This window comes from Protopterus annectens, chromosome 10.part0 (assembly GCF_019279795.1).
Source record: "Protopterus annectens isolate FY-2018-M chromosome 10.part0, PAN1.0, whole genome shotgun sequence".
NCBI classification, from domain to species: Eukaryota; Metazoa; Chordata; order Ceratodontiformes; family Protopteridae; genus Protopterus; species Protopterus annectens.
This window is the reverse complement of record NC_056744.1, coordinates 1016218477-1016238456: the sequence shown is the minus strand read 5'-3', so window position 1 is coordinate 1016238456 and position 19980 is coordinate 1016218477. Positions and strand designations below refer to the sequence as shown.

Sequence of the window (19980 nt, the reverse complement as noted above, 5' to 3'; positions counted from 1 at the left end):
CTTTAAAAAGTAAAATAGGTTTAATTTTTTTAAAATGAGAACAAAAATGCATGTTCAAATTAAGCTTAGAATGTAAAAAGTAAGATTTTTTTTTAATTATAGCTAAAATGTAAGCTGTAGTGGTAAAATAAGTTGTATAAATAATCATATATCCTCTGCAAATGCAGCATTTTGAAAGTTATTTATTTTAGGATAGTTTAAAGATGTTCAAACCTAGATCACTATTGCAGGAGCCTAAGCTATATAGGTCTTACCCCACTGCAACCTGCTACTTTCCAAAAGCTAAGGGTGTCTTCCATGCACTCAGTCTGCTCCATAAAACACAGTTGGAGTGTGAAAAAAAACTTTTGCCACTGGAGAGTGCTGCTTCTGCAGGCCCCAATAAACTGCCTACTGGCTAGCAATCTTCATGAGGTGGATGGATAAGTCCCCATTGGGGGAAAATATTTCCACTAACTTTTATTTTATGAAGAAAACTTGTGTTTTTATGTCAAATGGTTGTGTTTAGCTAGGAAGCTGAATGCGTTGGAGTGTCATTGCATTTCTAAGGGAGTTATGTAAATGCTTTTGTGAACTTTCTTAGAGGAAAAGTTTTACTTTAGAGAGAAATTTTACTTGGTTTATAAACATTTGTGTGTTAGGGACAGGATATTTGCATTTGAGGGGAATGCCAGTGGTTTAGTTGCCTTAGAACCATTTAATCTCTACTTTTATAAGTTACTGATGAGTCCAGGCAACATTCCCCACTTTCAACAGCTTTCTCAGCTTGCCTATGGCGCATCTTTGAGCTCCTCCATTGTACCTTCCCCTGCATACAAAAAGAAGGTTTCAAAGTAGTCTTCAGGTATAGGGCTGGCTCCTATTCTTCCTCAGGTGCTGGTGGGCAATTCTGCTGTGGTTGCTTGTTGTTACTTAGAGTGCCCATCTATTTTTTCCCAGCCTTCATAGTGTATCTTTTTCAGCTCTGCAGATGCATCAATGTATTTTGGTAAAACAAGAAGAGCCAATTTTGTCAGTGTTTGAGGAAGTGGCAGGTGAAAAGTCTATACTTGGCCGGGAGGGCAGGTGGAAGTTGGGACCAGTGTACCTAATACGAGTCAGTTTTGTGGTCAGGGAGAGTGAACTTGGTGAGAAAACCTTTCAGTCTCCTATTTCTGTTTCTCTGGACAAGGCAGAATTGCCATGATTTGCCAAAAAAACTTATTAGTGCTTTTTTCCCCTCTCATCCTTTATAGGATCATAGGAAGTGACTAGGCTGTTGGCCCTGAGGCCCTTACAAACCTAGCCAAGAATTTAGCTCATGTTACGACAAGTAGGCAAGAAAGGGAAAATAGTTCCTTCCCTTTCTGACAGGGAGCTTCAGTCAGAAAAGCAAACCTTGCAAGGGGATGGGAGTATTTCAGGAAATATTTCTCAGTGAGAGCTGTGTGATCCTGAGGAAAGTATTTAATCAAATGTCCCTTCTGAAGAGATTTCTTTTTCTGATGTTTTATCCAAGATGAATGCTCATCTTCAGTGCAACTTGAATGAAGTTCCTGTGGCACAAAAATGTATTATGATGTATTACAGTTAGAGACAAAAGCTGCCATTATCCCTCCTGTTTTGCCTACTTTCAAGAATTCTTTCTCACTGCTATTTCCATGCTTAATGGTCAGACTCCTGTCCCCAGCAAGTCTGACAAGTTGTTGTACAAGGTACCCCAGGCACACAAGTACCTGATTTCTAATTCTAAAGTAGATCCAGCAGTTTTATTTATCCAGATTTCCTTCTGGTAAACAGGTTACAGCTGCTAACCCCTTTCCCATTGACAATTTGGGAAGAAAGTGTATTCTTGTACTTTAACTTTCAGAATTTTAAACTGTCAGGCTCGTATGTTAAAGGTTTTTATTGTTATAAATTCTCCTTTGGATAAATGGATTCTGTTGAAAGCACCTCAGCTGCAAAAGTGCCAAAGATGAGATGAAAGGGGGAAAACTGATTCATATTTTTTATCTCCTTTTTCAGAACAAATATTAATTTCTCCTTCTCCTCAGATGTCTTCTCCAGTAAGCAGTTTAAGCAGCAAGAAGCCAGCAATCAGAGCTTTAAAATGCAATACAAAGGAGGCTGTTAAAAAGTGTGAAAAACTCTGATAATCTAGGACCATCATCTCAGTCATCGTGACTATCCTCCCATTCAGACTCCCAACCAGCCGTGGCAACTGTTCCATGTCTCTGACTTTTCACCTCTCCTTGTGATGTTGGATTGTCTTAGCTGGGTTCTGAAGGTAATCCACTGGGGGTACACTTGGCAATGAGTATCCTTTTCCAAGGGATTCCCTTTTGTCCAGGATGGCAGATGTCCCTCTTTCCTGTCATCCTGCAACATGTGATGTCTCACAGCATCCTAGAACCTGTGCTTCCCAATCTCCTAGACAAAGGATTTCAAAAATGTTCTGGTTCTCAAAACTGAAGGATCCTGGAGACCTGTAATGAATCTTTCTTTTCTAAACTGTTCTAAATTGACTGCTCTAAGATTGATTGCAACAATGTAGTCAAATTGCTTTTATTTTCAGAGAAGTACATTTATAATTGCACTTCTCTTACCATTTAAATCAGTTTTGTGTGTTTTCCACTCTTTATCTTAAGTTAAAGCTATTAATTGAAGGCATTTTTATAGTCTGCATTGCTTTTTGTTTTTTCTGAGTTTGAGTTTTGTTGCAGCTAATTATAACTTGAGCCTGTGGTAATTAACCCAGCCACCCCTCCCCCCCAACACACAATATTTTACATCACACGAGCAGTCTGCCATCTGTCTTGAAACTGCTATAAGCTTGATAAAAGCATCTGGGTTACATTTTTGTGTTTGGAGAAGTGCATTTTGAGTACATTTATAATTGCACTTATCTTGCCATTTAAGTTAGTTTTATATATTTTTTGTCCTTCATCTGAAGTTAAAGCTGTTGATGCAAGGCATTTAGTCTGTATTGCTTTTTGGTTTCTCTGCTGGGCCTAGGTGTTTTTGTGTTTGCTTCCCTTCCACCCCTCTGTATTCTATTTTGGTTTTATATTCAAAGGCTTGCGATCTGCCCCTACTGTATAGCTGGCTCTAGAAGCTCCTCTCAGTCTTATCCCCTCTGCTCAACTTACTGGTTGCTGACAGAAGAAACAGGGAAGGCCCTCCCCTTAGTATATTAGTATACTTTGAAAAGGCCTTAAAGTGTATATGTTCCTCATTGTTGGCTTGTACACCTTTAAATCACTTTGCAGTTACTTGTAGCTAGTTGCTAGACTTAAAATAACAAAGGAAAACGCTGTACCACCAGCACCAATAAAGCCAAGCAGGCAGGGCAACCAATAAACAATTTCAAGTAAATCCCAATAAATTTCAAGGAGGATGACCACTGTAATTGAATGTTGCTGTAATCCAAAATTAACGATACAACAGTACAGTGAACACCCACTGGAAAGCCACAGCAACAAAAAATGTACGTTAAGCGCTTTCTCCTGGTGTCAATACCAGGCTTCTTCAGAACATTTTAAATAAACAAACCATGTGCTTAAATAGTTTTCATTGCATCATGTGACCCCCCACTCTCGTTAAAAAGGAACGATTACTTATTTACGTTAATAAAACTATTTAAGCACATAGGTTCATAGGTTCATAGATTCATACTAGGCTATCTGCCCTAGGGCATTTATAAGCCTAGCCAGAGTGTGTATGGCTTTCACCACCCATTTTAAATTAATTTTGCTATGCCCTTTTTCGAGGTTAGTGTACTGTGCCTCTGCCTAACAGTGACACAGAAGTGATACCCGGGATAAACCTACGATCTCCCATCCACTCATCAAGATTCCTCTTGAAGAGAGTCAATGAGGGACTCTGCCTAACCTGGACTGGGATTTTATTCCAGAGTGAAGGGAGCCTCTGGGTTATGAATCTGTCCCTCCAGCATGTCTTATTTATTTTAGTGCTGAGGTTTAAGTCCCTCGAGCGCGTAGCTCAATGGGATTTGGATTTTCTGAGGTGCAGCATGTCCATTAATTCCGGGTTGGACATGGCTTTATATGTCAGGCACAGATCGCCTCTGAGCAGGCGGTATGCCACCGAGTAGAGCTGGAGTTTCTTTAACCGGGCAGCATACGGCATCTGTTTGAGCCCCTTGATCCTCTTGGTGAGGTACTTTTGGGGTCTTTCCAGTTGCTGCAGGTGTCTGGTAAGGTACATCCCAAAAGGGGCATTGTACTCAATTATGGGCCTGATGAGGGATGAGTAAAAAGGCACGATGACTCCCCCTGATCTAGATGTGAATCCCTTCATGATTAGGTGGGCTATATAAAATGTTTTTCTAACCACTTTGGCCACGTGGTTGTCAAATGAGAGATTGCTATCAACTTAGGTCCCCAGGTCCCTAATTACTTCTTCTGTACTTAATGGATTACCACCTATGTGGTAATTTGTGGGCACTTTGTTTTTGCCAAAGGGGATGACTATACACTTTTTGGCATTTAGCTTGAGGCCATGGCTCTGGCACCAGTTGCCTGTTTCTATGAGGCCTTTTTGGAGGATGCTTGTGTCGGCTGGAGAGTCTATTATGGCGTCCAATTTGCAGTCATCTGCGAACTTGTTGGTTTGTTTATTTAAAATTTTCTGAAGACGCCTGGTATTGACACCAGGAGAAAGCGCTTAACGTACATTTTTTGTTGCTATGGCTTTCCAGTGGGTGTTCGTTGTACTGTTGCATCATTAATTTTGGATTAAAGCAACATTCAATTACAGTGGTCATCCTCCTTGAAATTTATTGGGATTTACTTGAAATTGTTTATTGGTTGCCCTGCCTGCTTGGCTTTATTTGTTCTAGTTGCTAGACTTGTTTTTGGTACCTTTTCACATATTGCTAACTAAAGTGTGTTATTACATCAGTAAGACCAGGACTGCAATTCTACTGGGAGTAGAAGGGTACTGGTCGCCTGGTTTGTTTGAAGTAGAAAACGCACAAGGAGTATTAAAGTGAGAATTACTTGTAGCTAGTTATTTGATTTGTTTCCGCTAACTAAAGTGTGTTTTTACATTAAGAAGACTGGGACTGCAAGTCTAGTGGGAGTGGAAAGATAGCCTGGTTTCACTGAGCTGGGAGACGCTCAAGGGAGCTTTAAGTAACAGTTACTTGTTGTAGCTAGTTATCTTTTTACTTTTGGATACCCAAAGTGTGTTTTCACATTAAGAAGGCTGGGACTGCTGTTCTAGTGGCAGTAGAGAATTAGCCTGGTCAGTCCAAGTTGAAAAACATACAGAAAATCTTAGTGAGATTGTTTCTTCAGACATAGGTCTTTTTTATGGATTAGTTGGGTGTTGATCTGCATTTGAGAGCTACTTTTGATGTGCTTTTACATTAAGAAGTTCCAGGATCATCCATCTTGTTTTACCTGGTCTTTCTGAGTTGGGAGCCACTCCAGGGAGCTTAAAGTATAGTCATTTATTGGCCAGAGAGCACAGTAGTTAGTTTTCAGCTTTTTCTGTCTGCTACAAATTGGGTACATTTTCGCACAGCTGTTCACCTTGTAAAGTAGCAAATCTAGAAGGCTAGTACCCAGGACTTTAACCCATAACACAAACAGGCTTTGTATGGAGCTAAGCTTAGGGGGCAGATAGGTAGTTCTAGAGTACTATAACACTCTCTAACATCTAGCCTACACTCTAGACACCACTTGGATGATCCCTGTAAAACCAAGACCCTAAACCATAATAGCCCAACCCTAAAACACAGGTCTTGAGAACATGGATTTGCAATTTCCTAATGTCTCTGTGGCCAGCTTAGTAGATATGGGCATCCTGAGACAGTGTAGTAATTGTCTCATGTACTTGGACAGCATTTTTTTAAACAAGAAATATCTTTATTGAATTATTACTTATGACATAAGCGTACTCTGGCAACATTTTAATCCTTAAAGAAACTAGTGCAGTATGTGAGAGATGTACATACAAAACTTCCTTGGAGGCAAAAATTTTGCTTACAGGTAAGGTTATAAAAAATTCACACATTACATACATCCTTCACATATACCTGATGTTCTTCATGTTTCACTGTTGCAGTCATCATACTTGGGTTTTCTGCCTGCAGGTAGCCATCAGTCAGCCCGAATACCAGAGTCTTGGGATTTCTGCGTCTGATGCTGTCACCTCTTCCATGATGTCAGGGGTATAAAACATGCAGCCGATGCCATAACATCAGCTTTTCTTGCCGCGTGGGAACCCGAAGCAGAAGCAGTTCGCAAGTGCTGGTTGGCCGCTACCTGAAATTTTTGTTGTTCGAGTTTCAGACCTGAAGTCTTCTAAAGCTAAGTACCCCATTGGGGATCCTTTTTTCTTGCTCTGTCTGATGTCAGAAAAAAGTTAACAATTGTTTTGCCTGTGGAAAGCAAATACCTCAGAGATTTTCACTCTTACTGCATCACCTGTTTAGGCCCAGACCACGATGTTCCTCGCTGTAGGTTTTGTGCCCTGTTTAATGCCTGAACTATTCATTGTCAGGCTATCTTTGTCGCTAAATTCTTTCGCTCTCCTTATTCCAAAATGGCTTCGACAAGCCACCTGCCTACCGAACTTCTGAAAAAATGTAAGGATAAAGACAGAGACAGACCACATAGGCCGGTACTCAGCGAGGTGCCTTCGCAGCCCTTTATACCCGCTTCTGCAGATTCGGAGGCCTCTGCTGAGACCCATTCGGAGTCTGGTATGCCACGTGATGCTTCTTCGACTATGGAACTTTCGAGGGTGTACTCCAACCTTCGAACCTTGTTGGTTCGTATTATACCAACATCTTCATTTTTTAACCTTGTTTGTTCATATTATACCAACATCTTCATTTTTGACTAAAACTTGCCGAGTTTCTCAGGCCCAGAGTTCGCACTATGCCTAGAAAACTGACAACTAAAAAGGCATGCTCAAGCTCCCATGCCACATAAACAAATGTTTAGAATGGCTGAAGACCTTATAACTTTAATTTGGGAAAGCCAGCCTTCCCTCTCTATAAGACAAATGATTGATTTTCCTTCTAATTCTATGGACTGTGAGTCCGATGGCTCTGATCACCAGGACATTCCTTTATCTATCTATGAGGATTCCGATGCAGGGGATTCCATTCCCTCTGCCTCCCCTCCATAGGACTTTTCTTTTGGTGAAACCTTGCATATCTTAAGAGAGCATTTCCGCTAGGAATGCCAGGACTACCCACAGTCCAAAAAGAGACTCAGAATTTTTAGACATGCCCTCAGCACAGGCTTCTAGCTATGCCCCCTGTCCTGGATATTGTAGATGATGTCTTCATGGAATCCAGTCTTACTCCTGATACTTTACCACCAGCTCCTAGAAAGCCTGACAGGTACTACAGAGTACCTGACTCGCACAAATTTCTTTTTAAGAATCCCACTGCGGATCCAGAGACCTTTTCCCAGGGACTTAAAGGTATTAAGGCTATTACAGCCAAAAACCCTACCCCTTCGGACAGGGATTCTAGAGCTTTAGACAGATTGGGTAAGAAGGCATATACCTCTGCAACTCTTGCCATAAGGGCTTTAAATTGCCAGTTTCACATGTTGAAGTACCAGCAGCATATTGTGCAGAGAATAAAGATTCACAAGAGTTAAGGCATTCTGCAAACCAAGTTAGTAAACATACTTTGCAGTGTGGCTTTCATGCCTTAGAAACATCTTGCAGGGCTGCTGTCACTGGGTCTGTACTGTGAAGGCATGCTTGGCTGAAGGAACAAATCTTGCCAGACCATGTCAAAGCAAAATTACTAGATGCTCCATTAAACGAGGAACATTTGGCACAAAAGCAGAAGTTGTTCTTTAAAAGATGGAGGAAAAAACTAAATCTATGCAAACTGTTAAAGATTTCTTACAGGTACAGCCACCTAGATTCAGTAGGCATTGGCCTTCAAAAAACTGGTCCTTTCCAGACCCTCTCGGACCTTCTCAGTCCAAGCCCAGGGGCAGCAGACCTCCAAGACTACAGTCCCAGGGTATGCAGAGATCTAAGCAATGGAGTGCTCCCACCTCTAAAACAGGGAGTGGTAAGCCACCTCCTTATGAAAAAAATTCACAATGACTTGTCTGTCATCTTTCCCAGCCATGCCCATTACTTGCACCTCTAGGAGGAAAACTCGCCCTGCATGCAGAAAATGGGATGTCCATTACCCAGGACTAATGAGTCCTAAGCATTGTATCCCAGGGATACAAATTTTATTTCCTCTCACTGTCAGCCCCAAGTGGGCTGCCAGACCTTCCTTCAAACCAGTGGGCAGAGGCTCAACAGCAAGTACTTTCTCTTTTCAGTATCAGGGTTATTCAACCTTTTCCAGTAGAGCAAAGGGGACAGGGTTTCTATTCCAGACTGTTCCTGGTGCCCAGAAAAGAGAGCACATGGTGCCCTGTCCTGGTCCATTCTCAACACCTCCCTGGTGGTCCCAAAATTCAGAATGCTTACACTACTACAACTGCTTCCAATGCTAGCCAAGGAGTCCTGGCTAGTCACCCTAAACTTAAGAGAAGCTTATCTGCACATCCCCATAAGGGAATCTTGAAGGAAAAATCTGCATTTCAGGGCAGGCTCTATGCTCTTATCAGTTCTCTGCACTTCCCTTTGGCTTATCTACTGCGCCCAGGGTATTCACAAGTGCCTGCCTCCAACCATTGCATACTGCAGGCAGAGAAATATTCAAATTTATCCATACTTGGACGATAGCCTGATTCAGGCGGACAGTCAGGAATTGCTACTTCAGCACCTGGCATTTGTTAAGAGACTTCTAACTTCTCTGGGGTACACCATCAATGAAAATAAATCACATCTGGTGCCCAGCCAACAGATTGTATTATTGTATTCATGGGAGCAAGCTTGAACACAACTTCCCAGATGGCATTCCTTAATCCAGAAAAGCAGGTTCATTTGACAAACTACTTCAAACTAATGACCAGCAAGACCCAGCTATCTGCAAAGAAAAATACTGCAAGCCCTAGGGTTCATGGCCTCATGCATTCTACTAATTCCATATGCAAGACTGCATATGAGGGAACTTCAATGGTACTTAAAAAGTCTCTGGTGTCAACAATCTCAGGACTTGGAAACACTGATTCCTATCATTCCTTCTCTAAGGGCAGAGTTCCTTTGGTGGGCAGAGGCTTGCAACCACAACAAGGGACTTCCTTTCACTCAACCCCTCTCTGCCCAAAACCTGACAACAGGCACATCAGACTATGCATGGGAGACTCACATGGCAGGCAAATGCATTCAAGCCAAATGGAGCCCAGGACAAATTCACCTGCACATCAATCAAAAAGAAATGTTAGCTGTACAGAATGCTCTGACAGCCTTCAAATACCTTATCCTTCCAGGACAACTCTTGATAAAGACAAACAACACCACAGTTATGTGGTACATAAACAAGCAGGGGGGAACTCATTCCTACCCACTCTGCAGGTTAGCCATGGCTCTGTGGAACACAACCTTGAGCAACCAAGTGCACCTGCAAGTTCAATTCCTGCCAGGCAAGCACATTCACTGGCAGATGACTTAAGCAGAAATCTACTGGACCCACACAAGTGGAAACTGGAACCCAACTCATTCAAACTTCTGGGGACCATCAGAGCTGGACCTCTTTGCCTCCCCCAAAAACCATCAGTTGAGCAAATTTTGCACCAGAAATCCCCACAGCCAAGTATGGCGACAGGATACCCTATCATTTACATGGGAAGACCTCTCAATTTATGCCTTTCACCCTCTACCCCTCCTCTCAAAAGTACTACTCAAGATCAAGCAGGACAGACCAAGGTCAATGCTTATTGCACCAGACTGGCCACGCCAGCACTAGTACCCACTCATATGCAGTCTAACAGTATTGCCACCGTGGCACCTACATCAGATCCCCTCCTTGCTGTCCCAGCAGGAGGGACAGATTTTGCATCCTCCACTGCAAACTATGAACCTTGCAGCCTGGCTTATTCCCTGAACCACTCCAGCAGCAACCCTCGGCAGACAGGTGCTGGATGTAATCCTTGAGGCCAGAAGGCCTAGTACTAGGAAATTCTATTCAGAAAAATGGAAAAGATACTGTTCTTGGAGCCATTCTCTAGGAAAGGACACTGCCGTGCCCTCCTTGCCTCTAATTCTAGATTACCTAGCAGAGCTGCTCCACAAAGACCCTTCCTTCTCGTCAATTAAGATTAAGGCCTCGGTCTTCTCAGCTCATTACAATACAGAGCCACTTCTCTTTTCTCACCCTCTCATCCAACAGTTCCTGAGAGAAGCTAACTATTTAAGACCACCTGAGGAGAGCTCCCACCTCTGCCTGTGACCTTAACTTTGTACTAGAGAAGCTCACGCTTCCCCCGTTCGAACCTGCTGCTACAGCAGAGTTAAAATTCCTCTCACGGAAAACATCCTTACTTCCAACCATCACTTCAGCAAGAAGAATGTCTGAGTTACAGGCACTAATGGCTGTGGAACCCTTCCTTATTGTCCAGGCTGACAGGGTCTCCATCAGGACTAACCCATCATTTATGCCCAAGGTGGTATCCAGTGGGGCTTTAAACCAATCCATCCATTTACTAACCTTTTTTCCTAATCCTCAGAATAAAGGGGAGAGGATCCTGCACTCCTTGGACATGTACAGACAGCTCAAGTTCTACCTTGACAGGACTAAGCCTTTCAGAAAATCTGACCAGCTGCTAGTCAGCTTTGCTACAGGGCAGGGGAAAAAGCCATTTCAAAGCAAACAATTTCCAAATGGATAGCACTCTGCATCCAATTCTGCTACAAACACCATGGAAAACCTACCCCACAGGGGATCAGAACTGATTCCATTAGGGCTACCTCAACTTCTACAGCATTACTCAGGGGAGTCCCTACCAGGGACATTTTGGAAGCTGCATCCTGGAGTTCTTTACACACCTTCACCAAGCATTACTACTTACCGGACTTTTCTAAATCCAGAGCTGGATTTGACTCCGCAGTCTTACAAGGCTTGCTAGCCAACCCTAATTCTTCTTGACTTCTTCCACCTTTACTCACCTTTGGGAATCAACCCAAGTGCGATGACTGCAACAGTGAAAGATGAAGAACATAGTACAGTTATGTACACTTACCATAAATGTAGATGTTAGAGTGTATTCACTGTTGCAGTCCTGGTTACCCTTCCTCCAGCCCCCTGACTTTTCTAGACTTTCTACCTATCCTCTTTTTGGTCATATCTTATGGCCATGGTATTTACTTTTTACTGGATGTGTTCCACACCATGTAATTGCTTCCTATTTTGGGGGCTCTTGACATCTGTGGCAGGAAAAACTGAACTGATGTAATGGCATCTGCTGCATGTTTTATACCCCTGACAACCTGATGTCATGGAAGAGGTGACAGCATCTGATGCAGAAATCCCAAGTCTCTGGCATTCGGGCCAACTGCAGGCTACCTGCAGGCAAGATAACCCAAGTGTGATGACTGCAACAGTGAATACACTCAAGCATCTACATTTATGGTAAGTGTACACAACTGTACTTTGTGACACCCCAGCACTGGCCCAGTAGTCAAGGAGCCTCAATCCTTACCACTAGCACCAGTGGGGGACATACACATGGGAGGATGATAAGTACACAATAAAGTGCAATTTCTGTTAAGAGCACACACACAGATCACAGTCAGTCTTGGGGCTGGTTTCTCCCTCTTTCTCCAGATCCCCAGTAAGATTCCCCACTGGCACAGCTATAGAGTTGACATCTCAGCTGAGTGGCCAAGCTAAGACCTCCAGCACCATCTCTGTCCAACCAGTGCTTTGTGTACCTGCCCAAATACTGACACACACACACACACACACACACACACACACACACACACACACACACACACACACACACACACACTTTGAAGTTTGATTGATAAACAAACACACACCTGTGGAAGGCACAGAGGTTTACTAGGTATGCCCCCTTCTGCCCAGACTATAAGATAGTTTCCACTGCCACCAACCACTCCTACTTATCAGCTACTATATGGCCCTTACAAAGGGTGTCCAGTCCTACTGTGTAATGTTACTATTAATTCAAATGGTAGTCTGACCAAGCAAGGCTGTTGGAAGTGGCCTGTACAGTGTCACCAAACAGATATGCAGGTACGCTAATAGCTTAAATATGTCTCACAAATATCAGCCACAAACATAGGTTTAAATATATTTAATAATAAATAAAAGAGCAAGACAATACTCAGTAACTCAACACAGTAACTTCAGAGTTCAAAATCACAGGTAATATTTTAAAACAACATTGCAGGACAGTCTCAAATAAATAAAGAAAACATCTAAACTATACTTTACTATATTCTTATCTGAATCTAAAAATAGTTACTATGCCCTAAAAAACATACTTACAGCAAGACGAGTGCAGATGTAGTGATGAGTGGATGTTTCCAGGTCAAAGACAAAATACCAAATTCCCAGTCTCTCTCAGAGCGTTCTTAAATTAATATCAAACACTGCTGGTTAGCTTGGATAACATCACTTTTTGTCACCTGACCCCCCATTGTAGAATTTGACATTTCCTTGTGAAAAATGCATATCTCTCAGATGTTTGCAGATCTTGGAAGTCATAAAACAATAAAACACTTTTACATTTTAAACCTAGTAATTGCTTCTGTTTCAAGACAATACAAAAAACTTCTAGCTGTAGACATTGTGTTTCCTTCTGGATTGAAACTGAGCGATAACATCTCTTGTTTGTGGCCCAGCTATAAAGTAAATTAACCCCAACTATTCTTAAGTTTTGCAAATTAGTCTTATGTTTCAGCAGGGTACACTGTGGATATATCTTTGAAGATCAGTACTGTCCCCATTCAACACACAATTTCTATCAGCAGTTTAATACACACACATAACAAACAGTTCTAATGCATATAATTATTTACAGAATTCCAGATAGCTGGGCTGGCAGTATATCCTTCTGTCACACCTATATATAAATCATAATAATCACAAATGACACAATTATTTACAAAATTCTAGATAGCTGGGCTGGCAAGATTTCCTTTTGTGTGACGCCTTTCACCACAAACACAGACCACCTTATGCTGAAGCACTTAAAAGATATATTTCCAAACCTCAGAGGTGACCTGAGCGGTCAAAACTGCAACATCTGCCATCAGCAATCCCTAAAGCAAACACCAAAACCAACACCTGACACTACACACAAGCCTACACCAAATGATCCCTCAAGAACAAAGCCCATAAGGCAAACAAACACTTTATCTAGTACTCTTGTCATAGGGGATTCTTTTGTACCCCACACAGATATTCCTCTTGCCAGGCTCGGCAAGGAAAAGATAACTGCCAGTTGCTTCTCTGGAGTTAGGATCCACAGTATTGTGCATGCACCCAGATCACTGCACCACAGGTACCAATTTGATTGTGTCATAGTCTATGTGGGTGTAAATGACCTGAGGTGTACCTCACAGGGATATATGAAAAGAGACCTTATGGATCTCTGAATATGTTTCACAGACATCTAAATGTTTTGCATTGAGCAACATTCTATCTTCACCAAGAGTGATGCCACAGTAAGAATAGAAAGTAATTGATTCTAATAATTGGTTTATTTCCTGGTGCCACTCCAGAGTAATCCAATATCTATCAGCATGGGAGAACATAGTTAACAAGACAGCTTTGTCAAGGATGGTCTGGACCTGTCCCCTCTGGGCTTTTGGATATTGGCTAAAACTTTATCCATCCCCTTTCAGCCTTTTTAGGCAGTATCAGAATGACAAAATTCCTCATTCTGGAAAATGTAGATATCAGTGCTGTTACCAAGGCTTACTTTAATGCCACAGAAAGTACTCTGGCAGTGGAAAGCTACAGTGCCTTCCACAAATTAGACCACCAGCAGCACAGACAGGCTGAAGCTGGAGGTGTCTCAATCTATGGTAGGATAGTAGGAGCAGATACAACTCTAGGTTGGTTATACAGATTATGACCTGGAGTTCATCCACATCCAAGTCTCCATTGACAAGATTCTCTACCATGTACTGACCAGCTTCAGGTCACCCTCTATGACCCATGAAGCAAACAACCCTTGCCTAGACCTACTAGAGGCACTCACCATCCAACCAAATACCCTATTTATGGGAGACTTTAATTACAAGAAAGGCAAACCAAGACAGGCAGATGAAGACTGGTTAAATACAAGCCAAACAATCCAAATAGAAGAATAACCAGTCAGCATGGCTGAATCCAATAAAGTTACAGTTCCAAAGTTTAATAAAACAGCATAAAAATGTTAAATAAAACTGCATAAAAAATGACAGCCAAGAGAAAGAGGAGTGCTGATGTCAGTGCAGTGTCTGAGACATGGTTTAAAACTGCAGGGAGCACACCAAAAGTGCAAGGTTATAATGCCTTCCATACATTTAGACAAGCTACTTCACATGCAGGTACAAGAGGTGGAGGTGTCCCAACATCAAAAATAAATGTACTTCAAGGCTGGTCAGACAGGACAACGCTCTTGAGCTGCTCCATGTTCAAATCACCATAGGTAAAATCCAATACCACTTCCTTGCAAGCTATAGGTCCCCCTCTATGAACCAGGAAACCCATACCATGTATTTAAACATATTAGAAACACTAACCATCCAACCTAATGACATATTCATGGGTGACTTTAATTACCCCACTATTAACTGGGAATCCTGTACGACATCAAATGTACACTCACAGAGATTCCTGGATTTTGTAAAAACAAACGCCCTGGACCAGATAGTTAATACACCAACCAGAGGTGCAACCACACTGGATCTGGTCCTCACTAATATGGGATAGTGCTGCACACCCCCTACTGTAATGTCTTCCCTGGTAAGGTCAGACAATAAAATGGTCTCCTTTGAAGTAACCCCCCCCCCCCACCAACTCAACTGGGGAATATTCAGAAACTATTCTGTGGCTAACTTCCTGCTATTAAATGAGAACCTGGCAAAAATTCAAGGCCCTGTAAACCTTGAGAACACTTCTGCCTATGCAGAACTATTCACTGAAACCCTGTACAAGCATGTGAATAGCTGCATAGAGGCAGTTGGTACCCACCAGGATGAAGTACAGAACTAACTCAAAAAACAAGCCACCCTGGTGGAATCACAAAATCAGTTGGATATATAACAGGAGGAAGAAAATCATGGCAAAAATTAGCAGCACCCAGAAGGATAAAAGCACTCTCATCAAACTAAACAAACAACTCAAATGACAAATAGTCTACCAAAGCCAAATTTGATGTAAGTTTGGCCTCCCAGGCCTAGGACAACCACAAAGCATTCTTTAGCTATGTCCGCAACCTCAAAGGCAATACACAATTGTGTGCAGAGCTCATTGTAAAAGAAGCCACCTATACTGAACCAGAAGATATAGCAAACCTCCTGGCTGGTAAATTCAGCTCCAACTTTACTCCTCTCTCCCCTTAACCTTCTTTCAGGAGATATCATAAAATGCAACTCCCCCTTCTATCACTAGAGAATAGATCCTTAATGCTCTCTCTAAGACCAAGAACACTGCATCAGTGGGCCCAGACAGTATCCCAGGATGCCTTCTAAATAGCATGAAACATGACCCATCAGGGTCTCTGGAATTACTATTTAACTGTGGCCCCCAAACAGGCTTCATGCCTCATGAATGCAGAAAGGCAACAGTCATCCCTCTGCACAAAGGTGGGCCATCTACAGACCCTGGAAACTACAGACTCATAAGTCTCACTAGTCTTGTATGTAAAGCCATGGAAAGAATTATCATGAAGATGATCAGTAGAGATGCAGTAAACCTCCTCCAGACACTGGCTCCAACCCAGTTTGGTTCAGTCAAGGGCGGATCATGTCTGTTCAATCTGGTGGACTTTTTTGAGAAGGTCACCAAAGCAATGGATGAGGGCAAAATCATTCACACTGCTTACCTTGACCTGGCCAAGGCATTTGAAACAGTACCCCAGTCGGGCATTGTTGACAAACTCAAGAGGTTAGGTACAAACCCATATCCGGTGGATAGCCAACTGGCTCACAGATGGGACCCAGGAAGTTAGAATTGAGGAGTCCACCTCTACAAAGAGGCCAGTCACAAGTGGAGTTCCTCAGGAAGCAGTCCTTGGACTGCTCCTTTTTGGTATTTACTTCTCAGAGTCCAGGCCAATGTCAGTGGTCTTTTGCTGAATAAATTTGCAGATGATTGCAAAGTAGGAGCTGTTGTTAAATCTCGCACTGACAGAAATTTCTCCAGGAGATGCTGACACAGACAACTAACTGGTGTCAGAACCATGGATTAAAACTAAATGCCAAGAAATTCATAATAGTATCCTTTGGGAAGTCATCCATCCCTGGAAACTATCATATTTACAACACGCCTCTTAGAGTTGACCCAGTAGTCAGGGACTTAGGGACACACATAGATAGTAATCTAGCTTTTGATCATCATGTGTCTACAGTGTTGAAGAAATCATTCTATGTTGCACAACTTAAAAACAAAAGTATGGCATCTAACTCCAAGGAAGTCATTGTTCCACTGTATTTGGCATTCATCAGACCTATCATTTAGTACAATGCACCCTTGGATATGCCTGGTTAGGTACATGCCAAACAACTGGAATGTCCACAGAGGTTCCTCACTAAAAGAATACAGGAAGTAAGTAATATGTCCTGTGCAGACTGCCTCAAGGCCCTATCCCTGTATTCTGTCTCCTACAGGGTTTTGAGGGGGGATCTATGCCTGGCATACAGGGCATTGTCAGACCCCATTCCGATGGACCTCCTGCATATCCACAAAGCACAGTAGCAGAATTACCCTTTCTAAAGACTTAAACCTTGCCTGTGATATAAGTAGGACCTGCTGGAGAGATAAGTATGTATCCCAGAGACTACCCTGTCTATGGAACAGGCTACCTAGCCATGTGAAGCAGAGTTCCTCCCTAACCCAATTCAAGTGCAATTTGGACAATTGGATGGGAAACTAGAAATTCATCCCTGGTTTGGCACCTATGTCTGTAATGGACAAAGGTAACCTGTAAATAGTTCCTCTCCCAGGCACATGCTTACACTTATCAAGGATATCAGAACTTGTCAGAGATTTGCGATGCATGGCTAGGCTTAAAAAGGCCCTTGTGGTCGTTAGCCTAGTAAACCTCTATGAACCTATAAGTGTTTACAGAAACCCTGTACAAACATGTAAATGTTTGCACTGAGGCTGCCATACCCACCACAGGTAATCCCAAATCTAACACCAAAAACAAACCACACTGGTGAGATCTTTATTTTAACAGGCTATACAGCAATAGAAAAGGTCACGGCCAAAATTAGAAAGAGCAACCCTCATAGAGGTAAGAGCCCTCTAATTCAGCTAAACTAGAAACCAAAAGGTCTAATAAACTCTAACAAGACCAGTTACAGGGTCAGATTAGCCTCCCAGGCTAAGGACAGGAACAATTCCTTCTTCAGTTATTTCAGGAATCTTAAAGGTAATTAATACTCAGCAGTGTGCAGAACTGGTAGAAAATGGCATAACCTCCACTGACGGGAGTGACATAGAAAATCCAATAGCTGACAAATAACTTTTAGGCACTTTTTTCCTGCGGATATGCAGCAAGTACTAAATAAAGTAAATAAAATATGTGCAAGTGGAAAAGATCTTTTTAAGTCTGTGCAAGTCAAAGAATCAGGATCCCCTCCAGGCCTGACTGCCTCTGGTTCTTGATTATTTGTGAGAGTTACTGTCCAGTGGCCTTCCTATCACAATATATTTGTTGACCATTACTGCTTGTCTGCCCTTGGATCCTCCTTTCTAATAATACTCAGATTTAACAGTTTTTGAAAGGGGTGTTAGTATGAGTCTCTCTCATTTCAGCAAAAAACCTATTTGTTGTATACCTTTTTGTTGAACCCTATTCATTGAAGCCTTGATCCATCAAATATTAATTTAAGCAATTTTTTTTCCCAGGGGAAAAAGAAAAACACTTGGCCAACCTAACTAGCATCACAAAATTTGTGAAATTTAAAACCCACCTCCCAACTAAATATACGGACTCCGAGATCGCACTACAGTGGGGAAAAAGGGCAAATTCCTGATGATGGTCAATAGTTTTTTTCCCCTGGGGAAAAAATTTGTTTAAATGAACATTCGATGCATTAAGGCTTCGAATAGAGTCGACAAATGTATTTGACGCACAGGTTTTTTACATACTAGTCCACACAGAAAACAGGTGGCTGTTGTTGGGATCTGAATTTTGTGCTTGAGAAGCTTACTGTGTCTCCATTTCAGTCTGCTCCTAAAGCTGAATTGAGGTTCTTAACTTGAAAGACTGTTCTACTGATTGTCTGACATTTGCTAGATGATGTCTGAGTTACAGACTCTTGCTGTGAATCAACCCTACCTTATTTTCCACAGGGAGATGCCTATTCTACCATTACCACCTCCTTTTTATAGGTTTATATCACATTCCAGTTTGTCTAGCAGAAAATATGGAGCCAAAAAATGCCTTTCTTAAAATTAAAGCATGATTGTAAACATTGTAGAAAACAGGAGAGGAGGGCTTTATGATGTTGCACTGCATTGTTTTAGTGTATAGAAGATGTTTGTAAGGCAATCTAAATATACTAACTTTGTTTCCATTTCTGTAGGGTGAAGATTGTAGGAAAAGGATTCCATGCCCGCTTGACGCAAAGCAGTAAGTGATGCATGTGAACAATACAGTCGGCAGTAGGAAAAGCATGATTGCCTTAAGTTTGATTCTGTTTTCTGTGCATTCTCTCCCTACCCTACCCTACTTTACATCAGTAAGATAAGCTTACTATAAATACTGCATGAAAGACTACCATCATCTTCATGGGAATTGATACAAACCATCATGAATGGGCTTTTGTTATGACTATGATATTCCACTTGTTTCTGAAATTCAGGTTTGCTTGCAGTATTTGGATGGTACTTTGCTTTGGAATATGTCCAATTCTGCATTTGCAGTGAGAAGATGAAAGCTCAGCTAACTTGATTCTGCTAGGTTAATAGCCAAGCTGTCCAAAAAAACAGAAAAAAAGGAGGTCTTTAATATAACAGTAAAGTAGTTCAATCCAGCTAAGTGCTCACCTGCTCTTTTTGTAGGCAGTTCTGAATGAGAGAAAGCATTTTTGTAACCTTCAGATGAGGCTTTGCCATCTATGCCAGGGTGTATCTGCCCTGTTGTAGCACTTGCTTGTAGTTTCCTTAGCTGACATTTGAAATGGAGTCGGTTATGTATACAAAACTTTGACTGCCTTACAGATAGATACTTAGTTCTCCTAATCTTCCCTTTGAACCCATTTATATAAATATCCATTTTAGTTTTTCTTCATAAAAGGATAAATGAACTGTAACATCTTGGATATATCAGAAGTTTAAATGCGACATGCAGTCGACTATAACTGGGTGGCCCACACACAAACACACACACACACACTGCTTACAAAGAAAAATAATGGAAGGTGCAGTCTTCATTGTCTACAGCATATAACTGCGTATTTAAGGGAGAAAAAAACATTTGTGTTATGTTGTAGGGCAGAAGGTACAGTACCCCCTCTCTGTAAACCTAAGAAATACTTTGTTGAATTCCATCAGCTGAATTTGGTGAAGTAAATTGTTTGAAGCTGGATCATTTTCACAAAAGTGACGTGTATTACATGTCTTTTTGATTAATCTAAAAATGCCATTTAGATGAACTGACTTGGTGTTCTTGTGAGTTCGTTGGAGAAAATAAACATTCCCCAGCTCTGACTAGGGGGCTCTCTACCACCACCTTATTTACTTTGAAGCTATCGCTCATCTTTTTCTTCAGTGTGTTGCCCCAGTTCTAAATATTTGTTAGAGTGCTCAGTTGCTTGCAATGAAAAAATTGATGAAGTAATTGACTCAAATTTAACACTAAAAATTTCCATTGTGAGGGGGGAAGTCTGACTTGCCTGAATCATCAGATT

The 19980-nt window shown here is 41.8% G+C and overlaps 1 protein-coding gene across 1 annotated transcript in view; it reads left to right on the top strand.

Moving 5' to 3' along the window:
• Positions 1-19980, top strand: part of TRMT13 (tRNA methyltransferase 13 homolog) — a 780528-nt gene that overhangs the window by 152913 nt on the left and 607635 nt on the right. The window contains exon 2 of the mRNA XM_044085778.1: positions 18655-18701. Coding sequence (XP_043941713.1) covers positions 18655-18701 — 47 coding nt within the window. The remainder of the gene's footprint in view (positions 1-18654; positions 18702-19980) is intronic.